Source organism: Pinus tabuliformis, chromosome 1_2, assembly GCF_031772625.1.
Source record: "Pinus tabuliformis cultivar Carrire ecotype Pingquan chromosome 1_2, CPIR1, whole genome shotgun sequence".
Lineage (NCBI taxonomy): Eukaryota > Viridiplantae > Streptophyta > Pinopsida > Pinales > Pinaceae > Pinus > Pinus tabuliformis.
Genome location: NC_142298.1, coordinates 488,957,459 through 488,972,132, shown reverse-complemented (window position 1 = coordinate 488,972,132; position 14,674 = coordinate 488,957,459). Strand labels below are relative to the sequence as shown.

General features: G+C 37.2%; 1 protein-coding gene across 1 annotated transcript; it reads right to left on the bottom strand.

The window, feature by feature from the left end:
* Nucleotides 1–3,578: 3,578 nt before the first annotated feature.
* Nucleotides 3,579–10,466, bottom strand: LOC149206470 (uncharacterized). The gene is made up of 4 exons (XM_089397701.1): nt 9,953–10,466; nt 9,727–9,794; nt 8,614–8,669; nt 3,579–3,798 (listed from the first exon to the last, which is right to left on the bottom strand). The coding sequence occupies exons 1-4, from the start codon at nt 10,464–10,466 to the stop codon at nt 3,579–3,581; spliced, it is 858 nt and encodes a 285-aa protein (XP_089253827.1).
* Nucleotides 10,467–14,674: the final 4,208 nt, after the last annotated feature.

Sequence of the window (14,674 nt, the reverse complement as noted above, 5' to 3'; positions counted from 1 at the left end):
GGAATTTCCTCATAAGACCAAGCGAACACATCACGCAACTCTTTAAAGAGATCAATATAAGTTCGAATTTCTTCAGGGGAACAGTCATCTCCAATGAAGACATTTTCAATAATGTTGGGATTCCTAAAGATGTTCACTGGAATAGTTTGTGAGATAAAAAACATGTTACCTTCGACAAAAGACTATGCTAGGGCCAAAGGGTTTAAAGTTTCATGAACATCACTAGTATAAGGGCTGGGAAAACTTGATTCTACTTCCCGCAAATGAGGGAGGAAATACTAACGATGATGAAAATCATTCCATGGCCTCTCAATGCCCGTCATTTCTTCTAGAATTGCTTCTTTAGATGGAAAGACAATATCTAAGCAATCTTGAGTAGAAGGAAAATCTAGAGTCCAGGTAGGAACCACATCCCCATCTAGATCCTCTGGTGAAAAAGGAGTAGGATCCAAGTCTGTAGTGTTAGCATTAGAGTGATAAGCAATTTCTGTTGTAGACATAAGACATGCCATTACACCTACCTGCCCTTCATCTAATGTGGTGGTATATGAGGGTAAGGGCCAAGGATTAAAAATAATGAGTTCTAGAGAGCTCTCTCTGAGAAGGTGCCTTGGAGGATGAAATAACATTAATTCTAGTTGTAGGAGCAGGAAGATCAAAGGTACCCATTAAGGAAGAGTACATTCCAACTCGTAAATTCTCTATAGGCTACTCGGGATTATCCACTAATGGAACAGTAGACTCAGAAGATGCGTGGGAGTCACCCAGAGAATAATCCATCTGATCAACCTTTACAATTCTCCCTTCATGAGGAAAAAAAAGGATGCAAAATAACGACGATACAATAGCATCCATCTCATAAATCCAATTCCTGCCTAAAAGGAGATTGTAATCCAGATTCGCATCGACCATTTCTACTTCAATATTTACCACCTTTCCCCCAACACAGATGGGAAAGGCTATAATAATCCCATGTGGACTATGAGAATGACCATCAAATGTTGTCAATAGAGTAGGTGAAGGAACCGCTTGAGGTGTTCCAATAGCCTTTCGACGTGATATATAAATTACACATGTGGAAGCTCCCTCATCAAATACAGTTCAAAAGATATTGATATTTTGATATGTTGACTTTATCTGGAAAGCCATATGATGTGGGAGTCTCTTCTAGATGTTTAACATATCGATTGTAAGCACAAAAGAATTTTTTGGATCAACTACTCTGATTGCAGTGAGTAATGCACTCCTTTGTGCGGGGCGTGACTGGAGTACCTCTAACGTTGAAATAGCACAAGGACTCTGAGATAGATCTTCTATAATCGAGTAGTTCTAGGCTACCTTAGCAATATGGTTAATCATAAAGCGTTTTGTGGAGCCTTTTGGCATTCGAGGTATAGACTCAACAAAGGGCCTCTCAACATGGAGTGGCTCTGAAGCATCGGCAACAGACTTAGCCTTAGATGATTCTGATTCACCATAATCATGTGATCGCGTAGCAACACCAATATGCGAACTCATGATATAAACATTTGATGTATTTTCCCCTTCCTGGTTTCCCCCTACGAGGTTACCAGTACTAGAGTTCATGCCAGTAAGTAACTGTTGCCCTTGGGGAAAAGGGTTACTTAGAACAGCTTGGGAGCTAGAAGACCCCTGTTGAACTAATAAGCGCTCAGCATCTTGGATCTTAGGGAAAAGATGAGTCAAATGATATCCATTGCATAACTTTCATCAAAATTTTACTTTTTTCTTAGACTCTTTTCTATCCCCTCCAACATCATTGTGTGGTTTGTTTGCATTACCCTTCCCATCCTCATTCTTTTTCCTACCTCGTCCTTTCTTCTTCCCATTATATTGTTGGTTTCCTTTGGGGTTAGAAGTTTGGAGGACATTTATAGATGTAGGTTGAGAAGGCATAGGCACTGATGGAGATGCTTGCATAGAAGAAGTAGTTTGTAAAGACATCTGTTGCAATTGATTTAGTAGGTTAGCTGTATTAGCATATATTGATCTGACTAGCTCGTTGGCATGGGGACCTGGCTTCGGATTGGCTATATCAAAGTTGGACCTAGGAGCATCAGGATTTTTTTTTTGAAGAACCCTAGATTGAGAATATATAAGTTCTAATTGCTGGGCTCTAAAAATAACCTGTTCTTCGGTGAACACACTGGAGAGCGATACATCCTTAGACATCTCAGGTTGTAAAGATTTACGAAACCATTCAAGAAGGAATTCTTGTGAAGTATCAGATTTAATGATCCTCTTCCTTCTCCTCCATTCCTTGATGTGATCCGAAATGTGGGTTGCCTAGTCCTGTTGAAAATTAGCGAATAGCTCAGTTGCAACATCATAACGGACAGGCAATTGAAAATGGTTCAAAAATATTGTAGCCAAATCACCAAAAAAAGCATAGGTGCCCCCTGGGAGTTCAATGTACCACTTAGATACATTTACAGATAAGGTACTTTGGAATAACCTCAACCTGATTGAATCATCTTTTAGGGAGTTTGACAAACACCATAAGTGGAAAGTGGTTACATGGTCACCCGGATCTTCACTAGTCTACCCTTCAAATTTAGGTATATCTGAGGGAAGTTTGGTTGGGACCAGAAGCCAGGTTGGGTTATATCTAATTAGATCATTAGTAAATTTAGAAAGATCTGGCGAGTTTAACGTTGCTAAAAAAGGTAGTTGTGGAGGACCCTGAGGATTCCACACGGTCTGGGTGGAATTCCCAACGTTCTGAAAAGAATGTATTGGATTTGTGAAGGTACTAGGTTTCCTAAAGTAATTCGTAGACCCACCTAAACTCTAAGGAGCTCGTGGTCCAGAAAAAACCATATTCTAACCAACTCCTACCAAAAAATTTCCTTATCCAGTGAAATTGCACCCTAGAGAGATGTTAAAAGGAGGATAGAGCTCTTGGTAAGGGTTCCATGCATGAGCATAAGGAGAAAATTTTTGGAATGAACTAACAGAAGAATACGACATATTCCCCAATTGGCCAAAATAGGATTGATTCCAGGCTCCAAGTCCACTAACTACAGGGTTTGTCCAACCTTGAAAAGGATTATAATTTTAACTCGTAGAGGGAAACGTACTAAACCTAAAGATGGGTTGGAGTGTGGTATATGACCACTCCCAAAAGGGAAACCCTGAAAAGATGCTAACCCACTTGCCATGGAAGTCACAGACATGGAGGCAGCTAATGGAAAACTTAACAGAACTGAAGGAATTGCACTGGTCGACATTCCAAAAGGGAAAAAACTAGTGCTAGAGGCAAAAGCTTGGGTGACCCCACTCAAAGATGGAATGGAAGTAGAGCCAAACATAACAGTGCCAGGAGTAATGGAAGGTACAGAAATCGTTTCTCCTCATTGTACGGATATAGGAGTTTACATACTAGTAGCACTCATAGTGGGTGTCATGCTCCCAGTAGTGGTCATCGAAGGAAAAGATCGAAATAAACCTGGGCTCGAAGACTTGTTGATCGAAGTCCTGACATATAATAAAATGTCAGGGTGATCAAGATGAAGAGGAGAATTAGGAGTCAAAAGAGACTCAGAAATCTCTTAGACCTAAATAACGTCTTCCAACTGGAAGAGGACTCTAGAAAGGATTGGAGTGTTCCTCTCCAATTCTCTACTTGTACCAGGTCTATCATGTAAATCAATAACTCCAACTCGAGGATCAATCTCTACTATGCCTGCTGCCACTGATTGAAAATCACTGGCATAATTGCTTCTACGCCTTCGAGGAGAAGGCTCAGCACTCGTAGGTGAAAGCCCAGAAAGCCTCCTAGACCAATGAACTGGTCAATCAGCCACTTTTAATTATTTTTAAGAGATCTCATTAAATACTCAAAAAATTTGTAAAGCTAGGCCAACTAGGAGAAAAGAGCACTCTCTAAAAAGCCCTAAATATACAGTCAATCAAACTACTTCCAAGTATTTTTGCTCTGGGTGATGTGGACTAGACATCAAAATACAAGGAAGCAAAAATCAATGACCTTCCAAAAATAATCTGGGGTAATCATAGCCCACTCCTACTAGCGAAGGTAATAGAAACAATTATGCTGACCTCCAGACAACAACCTTTGCCGATGCAAGAACCAATTCTTTGCAAGGGTACCCTCCAGAAGTATTGATGAATGTGATGCAACGTCTGCCTTAGGTTCCGCGGGATTCCCTTCCGCAGCCACCTATGTGATCCCTAGGAAAGGAAACTATGGGCACTAGTTCATATCAAAACGCGGGCGGAACAATCATGAGGTGGGATCCAACAAGTAGGAGAGGGGGTATCTCTCTTCCTTGTCTTCACTCTCCCTCGTGCTTGACTCCCAATCACGAAGATTTCCCAGTCTTTCTAACGACACTGGATTTCACTCATTATTCAAATTCTATGTTTGACAATTTGAGTAGCCTTGAAGAGTTAACTCTCCACTCACCTATTCCAAGGCCCTAAATAACTTAAACTTGTTTGTGTTTGTTAATGACAAATTAAAAAGTTCTAGTTCTTTTTATTAAATCACTTGATTTTAAAAGGTTGTTTTTTTAAGTCAAGAGTATAATGGGAGTGAAACTAATGATGTTTTCGACTGAAAAGAAACCAATAGAAACTTAACTATATGCATGCAGTTATTTTCTTTCGATGAAGAGGGATTTCTACTTGGTTCTATGAATAACTTATATAAGCACAATACTTTTTTTTTTTCTTTTCTTTTCATAAACACTCCACACGCACTCAAAATCTAAAAAAGACTAAGAATGCTTATGATGCAAACTAACATAATGCAAATTTAAACAATGATGCAAGATCCTACGAATACTCATACTATAAGAAAATGTGCTTATTTATAAAATCAATAAGTCAACTTGACAATAAAGAGGGAAAAAATCTAATAACAAATTTCCCTCAAAACCAAGCAAAACAAATTGAAAAAGTTCACAATCGCTCAAACAAAAAACAAATGAAACCAAAAGCTTGGAAAGAAAAAGAAAGGCAAAATCTATGTTTTTGTATTTTTCTTTTAAACAACCAAAGAAATTTTCGAGGTCACAAAAAGAACTACTAAATTCCAAAGATCAAGAAACAAGCACAAGGAGTCCTTACACCTTTCAAGTTATAAAAATCATTAATAAATGAAACTTGAAACATGAAGGACTACAAACTCATACAAACTGCTCTGAACAATAGTAAAATAATTCACCAAACTGACAAAATGTCAAAAAGAGAAACTCTCAATATTGCTAAAGAGACACTCAGAAACACGAAAAACAATAAGGTCAACCGAAAAGGAAAGCAAAGCAAAGAAACTTGAAATCTGGGTTATAAATGAAATCAAGACCAATTTCTTATTCTGGAAAACCATAACATCCAAGAACTTCAAACAAAAGCCTTGAACCCAAAGACCCAAACCAAAACCTTACTCAAAAAGCAATCCTAGGCTAACTAGGATTTTCACTGAGAAGGAGCTTTGAAAATGAAAACTTGCAAGAGAAAAAAGTTCTACAAATAGTGGATAACCAGAAAATAGCAGAATTCACCAGGAAGAAAACCTAATTGACCAAAATATTTTGAAAAAATAATTCAAAATTATGTATAAGCCACTGTGTAAAGACATAGAGGCGTGCACATGCATTTCAAACATAGGAAACTCATGTATACACGAGTCTATTTGACAAAACTAATGTGTATACGTGACTGTACCCTAAGAAACACATGTATAAAAGATTCAATCAAGAAAAACAAAATATCAAGGCCTAATCCAGAAGATCAGACTTGATGCCTGGGAAGTTAATAAGTCAATGACATTGTAAAAACAAGCAATCAAGAAAACAAATGGGAGTGAAACTAATGATGTTTTTGACACAAAAGAAACCAATAGAAACTTAACCATATGCATGCAGTTATTTTTTTTCAATGAAGAGGGATTTCTACTTGGTTCCATGAAAAACTTATATAAGCAAAATACTTTTTTTTTTTCTTTTCTTTTCATAAACACTCCACACACACTCAAAATCTAGAAAAGACTAAGAATGCTTATGATGTAAACTAACCTAATGCAAATTTAAACGACGATGCAAGATCCTATTAATACTCATCTATAAGAAAATGTGCTTATTTATAAAATCAACAAGTAAACTTGAAAATAAAGAGGGAAAAAATCTAATAACAAATTTCCCTCAAAACCAAGCAAAACAAATTGAAAAAATTCACAATCGCTCAAACACAAAACAAATGAAACCAAAAAACCAAAAGCTTGGAAAGAAAAAGAAAGGCAAAAGTTATGCTTTTGTCTTTTTCTTTTAAACAACCAAATAATTTTTCAAGGTCACAAAAAGAACTACTAAATTCCAAAGATCAAGAAACAAGCACAAGGAGTCCTTAAACCTTTCAAGTTATAAAAATCATTAATAAATGAAACTTGAAACAAAAAGGACTGCAAAATCATACAAACTGCTCTAAACAGTAGTAAAATACTTCACAAAACCGACAAAATGTCTAAAAGAGAAACTCTCAATATTGCTAAAGAGACACTCAAAAACACGAAAAACAATAAGGTCAACCGAAAAGGAAAGCAAAGCAAAGCAATTTGAAATCTGGGTTATAAATGAAATCAAGACCAATTTCTTATTCTGAAAAACCAAAACATCCAAGAACTTCAGACAAAAGCCTTGAACCCAAAGACCCAAACCAAAACCTTACTAAAAAAGAAACCCTAAGCTAGTTAGGATTTTCACTGAGAAGCAGATTTGAAAATGAAAACTTGCAAGAGAACAGAGTTCTACAGACAGTGGATAACTAGAAAATAGCATAATTTAGCAGGAAACAGACCTAACTGAGCAAAATATTTTGAAAAAATAATTCAAATTTATGTATAAGCGACTGTGTAAAGACATAGAGGCATGCACACACGTTTCAAACATAGGAAAATCATGTATACACGAGTCTATTTGACAAAACTAATGTGTATACTTGATTGTACCCCAAGAAACACATGTATAAAAGATTCAATCAAGGAAAACAAAATATCAAGGCATAATCCAGAAGATCAGACTTGATGCCTGGGAAGCTAATAAGTCAATGACATTGTAAAAAAAAGCAATCAAGAAAACAAATGAGAGTGAAACTGATGATGTTTTCAACACAAAAGAAACCAATAGAAACTTAACTATATGCATGTAGTTATTTTCTTTCGATGAAGAGGGATTTCTACTTGGTTCTACGAAAAACTTATATAAGAAAAATACTTTTTTTTTTCCTTTTAATTTCATAAACACTCCACACACACTCAAAATCTAAAAAAGACTAAGAATGCTTATGATGTAAACTAACCTAATGCAAATTTAAAGGAAGATGCAAGATCCTATGAATACTCATACTATAACAAAATGTGCTTATTTATAAAATCAATAAGTCAACTTGACAATAAAGAGGGAAAAAATCTAATAACAAATTTCCCTCAAAACCAAGCAAAACAAATTGAAAAAGTTCACAATCGCTCAAACACAAAACAAATAAAACCAAAAAACCAAAAGCTTGGAAAGAAAAAGAAAGGTAAAAGCTATGTTTTTTCCTTTTTCTTTTAAACAACCAAAGAATTTTTCAAGGTCACAAAAAGAACTGCTAAATTCCAAAGATCAAGAAACAAGCACAAGGAGTCCTTACACCTTTCAAGTTATTAAAATCATTAATAAATGAAACTTGAAACAAGAAGGACTACAAACTCATACAAACTTCTCTGAACAATAGTAAAATACTTCACCAAATCGTCAAAATGTCAAAAAGAGAAACTCTCAAGATTGCTAAAGAGACACTCAAAAATACGAAAAACAATAAGGTCAACCGAAAAGGAAAGCAAAGAAAAGCAATTTGAAATCTGGGTTTTAAATGAAATCAAGACCAATTTCTTATTCTGGAAAACCAAAACATCAAGAACTTCAGACAAAAGCCTTGAACCCAAAGACCCAAAACAAAACCTTAGTCAAAAAGCAATCCTAGGCTAACTAGGATTTTCACTGAGAAGGAGATTTGAAAATGAAAACTTGCAAGAGAATAGAGTTCTACAGACAGTGGATAACCAGAAAATAGCAGAATTCACTAGGAAACAGGGATAACTGAGCAAAATATTTTGAAACAATAATTCAAAATTACGTATAAGCGACTGTGTAAAGACATATAGGTGTGCACACACGTTTCAAACATAGGAAACTCATGTATACGTGAGTCTATTTGACAAAACTAATGTGTATACATGAATGTACCCCAAGAAACGCGTGTATAAAAGATTCAATCAAGAAAAACAAAATATCAAGGCCTAATCCAGAAAATCAGACTTGATGCCTGGGAAGCTAATAAGTCAATGACATTGTAAAAACAAGAAATCAAGAAAACAAACCCCGATCGAGAACAAACAACCCAAACTAGGAAAGAAAAGAATGTTTTCACCAGTGGAGTCGCCAATTCTGTTGCGGGTGGGAACACCCTAGGGTCTTGGGTTGAAATCCCCAACAGAGCAAAGGGAATACAGCAATAAGAAATGCGCAGACAAATAATTTAAATGGTTAAACTACTGAACTGGTAAGAAGTGACCTTACTCAGAGGTCCTACATTTGGGTTGATCCCGCAGGTTTCAAACCCTCTGCCTCTTCTGATGCCTTTAAAACCTGTAAATTATCCAAGAAAAAAATATAAAAAAGCAGTAACAGAAATCATGTTCATGATATACATGTTAGATCATATAAGGAAATGGACAATTACACATTAATATAAGATTTATAAACAAATCACAACATGGATCAATGCATAAACACGATAAATATTAGGAACATAACGACATTTCTTTATTGATGTAAGCTAAATGAAAGGTGGAAAACTACAACCTCAGTCTTCCTCCAGCTCCAAGCAGAACTATCCTCCGAATCTGTCCTATCCCGGCCTCAGTAGTATTCCTCCATCAATACACAAGGATGTCATAAGAGGGATGAAGGACATATCAAAAGAGGAAACAAATGTTTCCTATAGCTTGGGGAGTGCAGGAGGCATAGGGATCTCTTCAGAATTGATCACGGATCAATCAACTATAATATCAATATATCCTCTCTTCTCCTCTTAGGTCTTCCCACGGAGGTTTACTTATATTTCTCCAAATTATTATTATTATTATTATTATTATTTTTTTTTTTTTCTCAGTTGGGAAATAGTTGGGCCATGGGCTGTAGTAGGTGAGTAACAGGTAAAACCCGTAAACTCTGCCCAAATTAAAGGACATTTATTATTTTTAAGTGTTTTAACACATATACACGAGTTGGGTATAAACTGACCTGTGTGTACACGCTTTTAACACAAGGAAAAGTAGCATATGGGAAATAAAACACTGATTTTAGAATTTGGACAAAGTCTGGAAAGGAAGGGTTTCCCTAGGACATAACCAAAGAATCATATTTACCAAGAGTGGTAAATGGTGCTATAACACTGGTATGTGCACATCCCAGTCATTTCATTGCATTTTTCAAACCTTCGTTAATGCGTTCTCCAAGATTTTATTGAATGCTTCAACCATACCATTTTCATGAGGATGATAAGGTGTGTTTCATTCAGAAAGTGTGTACCCCTGTCACTCATCAATATCTTAGGACACCCAAACCTAGTCAAGACATACTCAAATAGGAAATTTGTGCTTTTGTCCACCTCGTCAAGTATTCAGTCACAATAATAATATACCGTGTGCCAATCGTTTTCCTCGGGGCCTGTATCGAACCCACAATGCCAATAGCCCATTTGTCGAACACCTGTAAAGAAATCTGAGGATTCAAGGGAAATTCATCCCTTCGTGATGGCTTTCCCATCCTCTAACATGCATCACATGCCTTGCAATATGCCTTAGAATCCTTATGTAGCATTGCCCACCATAATCCTATGCACAGAATCTTCTGTGTGCTCGCTCTACCTGGATAGTGTCCTCCTGCCACTCCTCCATGTGCTTCGGTGAGGATACTAGATCGTTCAAACTTCAAAATGTATTGGTGTAGTATTTCATTAGTACCCATCTTATACAAGTGTCCCGTAATAACAAAAAAGTTAGCAGCACGAACCACCAATTCCTTTTTGTGCTGAGTAGAATATCCTTCCTGGGATGTTCCAGTAGTTAGAAACTGAATTATATCAGCAAAGTGATCATCTGCAACCTGTAAAACAAATAGTTGTGCATCTAATAGTGCTTCTTCCAAACTAGTTGGTTCTTCTCCTATCTTAATTCTGGATAGATGATTCGGTCCCACATTTAACCATCTAGGCTTCACAATCACCTCGAAGTCATACTCCCGAAACAATAATAACCACCTGCAGATCTTCCCCCGTAACACAGGCTTGTTGACGATGTACTTGAGAGCAGAGTGATCTATATACATTTTGAAATGTGCACCCAACAAGTATTGTCGAAACATTTGTAGCGCGTAGACCATCGCCAATCCTTCATGCTCTATAGTCGAATAGTTCTTCTCAGCCTTTAGCAATTTCCTACTAGCGAAGGCTATAGGGTGATATATTTCACCTTCACCGGTTGGGTAAATACCACATCCAACACAATACAATAGGAATCCACATGCACATGAAATTATTTCTTCTAGTCGGGGAACACCAAAATAGGCACAGTCACCATATTTTCCTTTAACACATCCAAACTACACCGACACTCTTCATCCCAACAGAAGGTCACATCATTGTTTAGTAATTTTTCCATCGACGTAGTTATCTGTGCATAAGCTTTGATGAACTTTCTATAGTAGCCAGTGTGTCCTAACATGGCACGCAGCGGCTTTACATTCTTCAGAGCTTCTAAATTGACAATCATTGTTAACTTCGTAGGATATACCGTTAATCTCTAATTGCAGACCACATTACCTAACAATATCCCGTAAGGCACATAAATGATACATTTATTCAAATTTAGATCAATTTGGTATCTACAACAAGTATCCAACATGAGGCATAGAGTTGCAACATGGAATTTTACCAACCCAAACACAGTGCAGTCATCAAAATACACTTCTAAGAATTTATGGATGAATTCTTTGAACGCTGCATTACAACTCTTGAAACGATCATGGGCGCATTCTTTAGCCCAAATGGCATCACTGTGTATAAGAATCATACCCACTCCATCACAACACTCTTCTTACTGCAATCCACTGGCGTGATCTTAATTTGATGATACCCTGAGAACCCATTAGTGAACAAATAAGCTTCCTTCCCTACAATATTCTCAAAAAATTTATTCGTAAATGGTGTTGGAAATGGGTCATGAACACATGCATCACTGAGCTTCCTTAGATCCACACATATTTTTATTTCACCCTATTTTTTCTTCTCTTGAACTACTTAGGGCTCACCCAATCGGATTCTTCTAATGGCTCAATAATTCCTGCTTCCAACATTTTGTCTAGCTCTTTGCACACCTTTTCCTTATACTTGGGATTCAATCGGTAAGGTATCTATTTCATGGGCTTCACATCAGGCTTTAAAATGATCTTCATCACTCTTATATCCCCTACTATTCCCTTCAGGTCCAAGAACTTGGTAGGAAAAAAATCCTAGTATTTGCATAGCAGCTCCGCAGCTTTATCAACTGTATCGTCATCCCAATAATATCCTATCTTTCCAAACTTACGCTGCATGTGAAATCCAATATTTACTTGCTTGGTCTTCAAAGGTTTTGATATATCATGGTTCTCTGCTTTAGCTCCTTCAAACTTATGTTGTCCTTCAGTATATGGAATATTTCTTTTTCGCAGATCATTTTCTTCTTATTTTGCAGTCACATTGTAGCATTCTAGTGCATGGCACAACTATGTACTCTAGTTTGGTTGAACCCATTCTACTGGCTCTTTAGGCATTCTAAAGATTTCGACCTTAATTTCCTGAAGCGCTTCATCAATTCACTCGAACCCATCCTCAAAGCTGAAAGTTAATAAGAAGCTCTCCCTCAAGATACCCATTCAAGCATCCCATGGCATAACTTTGTTTCCAAATGCCAGTTCATTGCGATAGTATCGAGGGTATGACAGAAGATATGCACCAATTATGGATGTGGCTCTTCTCCCCAAGCTTTAGTCCACCATTCCAAGTGCTCGCATGGATCAGCCTTTCTGCTATATTTCTTAGTCATCCGGGTATTATCATATCCAAACCTCAACTTCATCATTCGCTTATATTCCTTCCAGTTAGTGAAGCTTTCCTTATGCGCACTCCACCAACGGGCAGGCATAGCGCACAGTGCCAATTCAAGTGCATTGAATTGATGTTTCTCAGGCACCTCTCTTTCAAACTCATCCAAAAAGATATTAGAGTCATTTAAGCCATCATAATCCGGAAGTTTTCTTACCTCCATAGACACACACCACAGTGACTTGGTCATCATATTGCAATGTAGAGTAGATACCTCATTGTTATAGACATTTTTGGGCACTGCAACCCCAATCATGAAATGTCCATAAACCAAGGGCTCCTAAGTACCTAAAAGTGTTGTTATAACCCCTAAAGGAACAAGGTCAACTGATTACAGCTTCTCCCAGAAGTTCTCCATGAAAAACTGCTTAGAATTGGTAAAAAGAGGATCATTTCAGCTGCTCCGTAGGCAAAGTGCATTGCATCTCACCTAAACACACTGTGTGGGTGCATTGCATTTCAAAAAGACCTTCTATGGGGTGCGATGGGCGAGAAATGACAAATGGCAGTGTCATTCCGCGAGGTGGAGAGGAAATGGAAGCTTCCAGAAACTTCTCCTATGACACTTGCCTCTCTGAATTCAACCAAGGATGAGTAAGAGATCATCAATCTCCAAGTGGAAGAAAGAACTATCAGAGGGAAGACACTAATCAAATCACAAGCTGACTCATCTCCCTTACAAATATATATATATGGATCCCTCATCCCAGAGATCCAGAGGCTGGAATTTCGCATATTGTAAGGAATTGTTGTTGGTTTCTTGAGAGAAACATCAGATTGTTGGGTGATCTAAGCTTTGTATGAGGTGAAGAGGGGTTTCCTTGCTGAGAGGATGATGCTGGGCCAGAACAACTGGTTGTAACTCCCCTTGGCTCTTTCTTCTTTATCAATAAAAATCTATTCAAGTTTTCCTCCATACTCTTGTGTAATTTATGTTTGCTGCATTTGTATGGTCAATTTACATCTGATCCTAGATTGTTTATGATTATAGATCCATGTTCTTGTATAGTGCTATGCTACTGTGATCTTACAGGTACTTTGTGAAGCTGGGGGTGCAAGGGAACAAGTAGCGAAAGACTATCAAGAAAGAGAGGAATCGAACCAGGAGATTAGCGCAAGACAGAGGTTGGTCTTCTTTGTTCTTCTCTATCTATACTTCATAAAGGAAAAATGAAAGTAGCTTTAATTTGTTTGTTTCTAAGGCAACTATCACACCTTAGTGGGATAAGCAGTTCTGAGTAGACACTTTTCCCTGTAACAAAATGGCAACTCTGCTGGGGACGAATTATTTTGTTTGTTTATCTCCCTTGTTGTCTATTTCATAAACTTACAGACGAAGTCTGAAGCAGTGCCAGGTAGTTTTCGAACTGCATTTGCTATGCAAATGCAAAGTAGATAAATGTCGCTTCAGTCAATCTCCGGGATCTGTTTATGATTTAAACAACTGATTCACAAACTCTTTGATTTCCCCTTGTGGTAGCTCTTAGATCCTCCTTATATCTACCCCTGATTGTTGCATTACTGATTACCATTTGCTCGGCCAAAACCCATGAACTGAACTGCAAACTGTGACCCGGAACCCAAGAAAAATCTCGTCTCTGGCCCAATGCAGGTACTGTTCTAAGAATCTGAAATTCAGCGCACTTCCCGAGTGTAGTAGGTGCGCTGCATTTCAAATTCCCTGTGTTACAGGTGCACTGATCAGACTAGGCATTGTGCAGTTTTGGTTTCTGTGATTCATTCTTTCCAGTTCTATTCATGAATTTTGCTGCCTGTGATCAGTATATCTCTGTTTGAAACCCCTTTTCCTTGCTGTTATTCCGCCTCCTTTGTACAAAAGAACTGTAAATGTTTTTGTGTGTTTGTTGAGTCATTTTCAGTTCTCCTTTGAAAAAAGTGACATAATCACACTGTCGTCCTTTGATTTGAAAGTTTCGCAAGTGTCTTTTTCAATCATAGGAAAGAGTTTGATTGCTGTAGATAGTCAATTATCTTGTTACTATTGTTTTTGGTCTGAATTTTTAATTTTCCTAGTGTCGAAAACAAGTATTCATTTCCAAATCGTAAGGTGTTGTGATTGTCTCCATTTTCGATTTCGAAAAGAAACTTGTTGATAAATGTCGCTTGAAAAGTAATTCAGATTTGTGCATCAACTTTCTTTTTATCATTTACATACTAAGAAAGTCGAAAACAAATACATGCATGTGCATTTACATTTGGACAGTCTGATTGGTTTGATTTAGGAAAGTGCATTTAGAGTGTGCTCTTTGCTCTTTATGAAAGGATTCTGTCTTTCTTTCCTTAGTAGCGAGGATTTTCATTCCACAAAGAAGATAAAAAGATTGTTTATCATCTTAGATTGCATTTTAGGAATTATACTACATCTCGTGTTGAACCTGAAAGGAAAGCTTCATAAATAAGATCGACTATAAAATAAATTCAATGA

Coding starts and splice junctions, on each gene's coding strand:
- LOC149206470 (XM_089397701.1), bottom strand. CDS start 10,466: ATGGTCTACGCGCTACAAATGTTTCGACAATACTTGTTGGGTGCACAT. Junction 8,670..9,726: donor AGGAAAACGATTGGCACACG/GTATATTATTAT, acceptor GATAATTTACAG/GTTTTAAAGGCATCAGAAGA. Junction 3,799..8,613: donor CCTGCGGGATCAACCCAAAT/GTAGGACCTCTG, acceptor TCATTGGTCTAG/GAGGCTTTCTGGGCTTTCAC.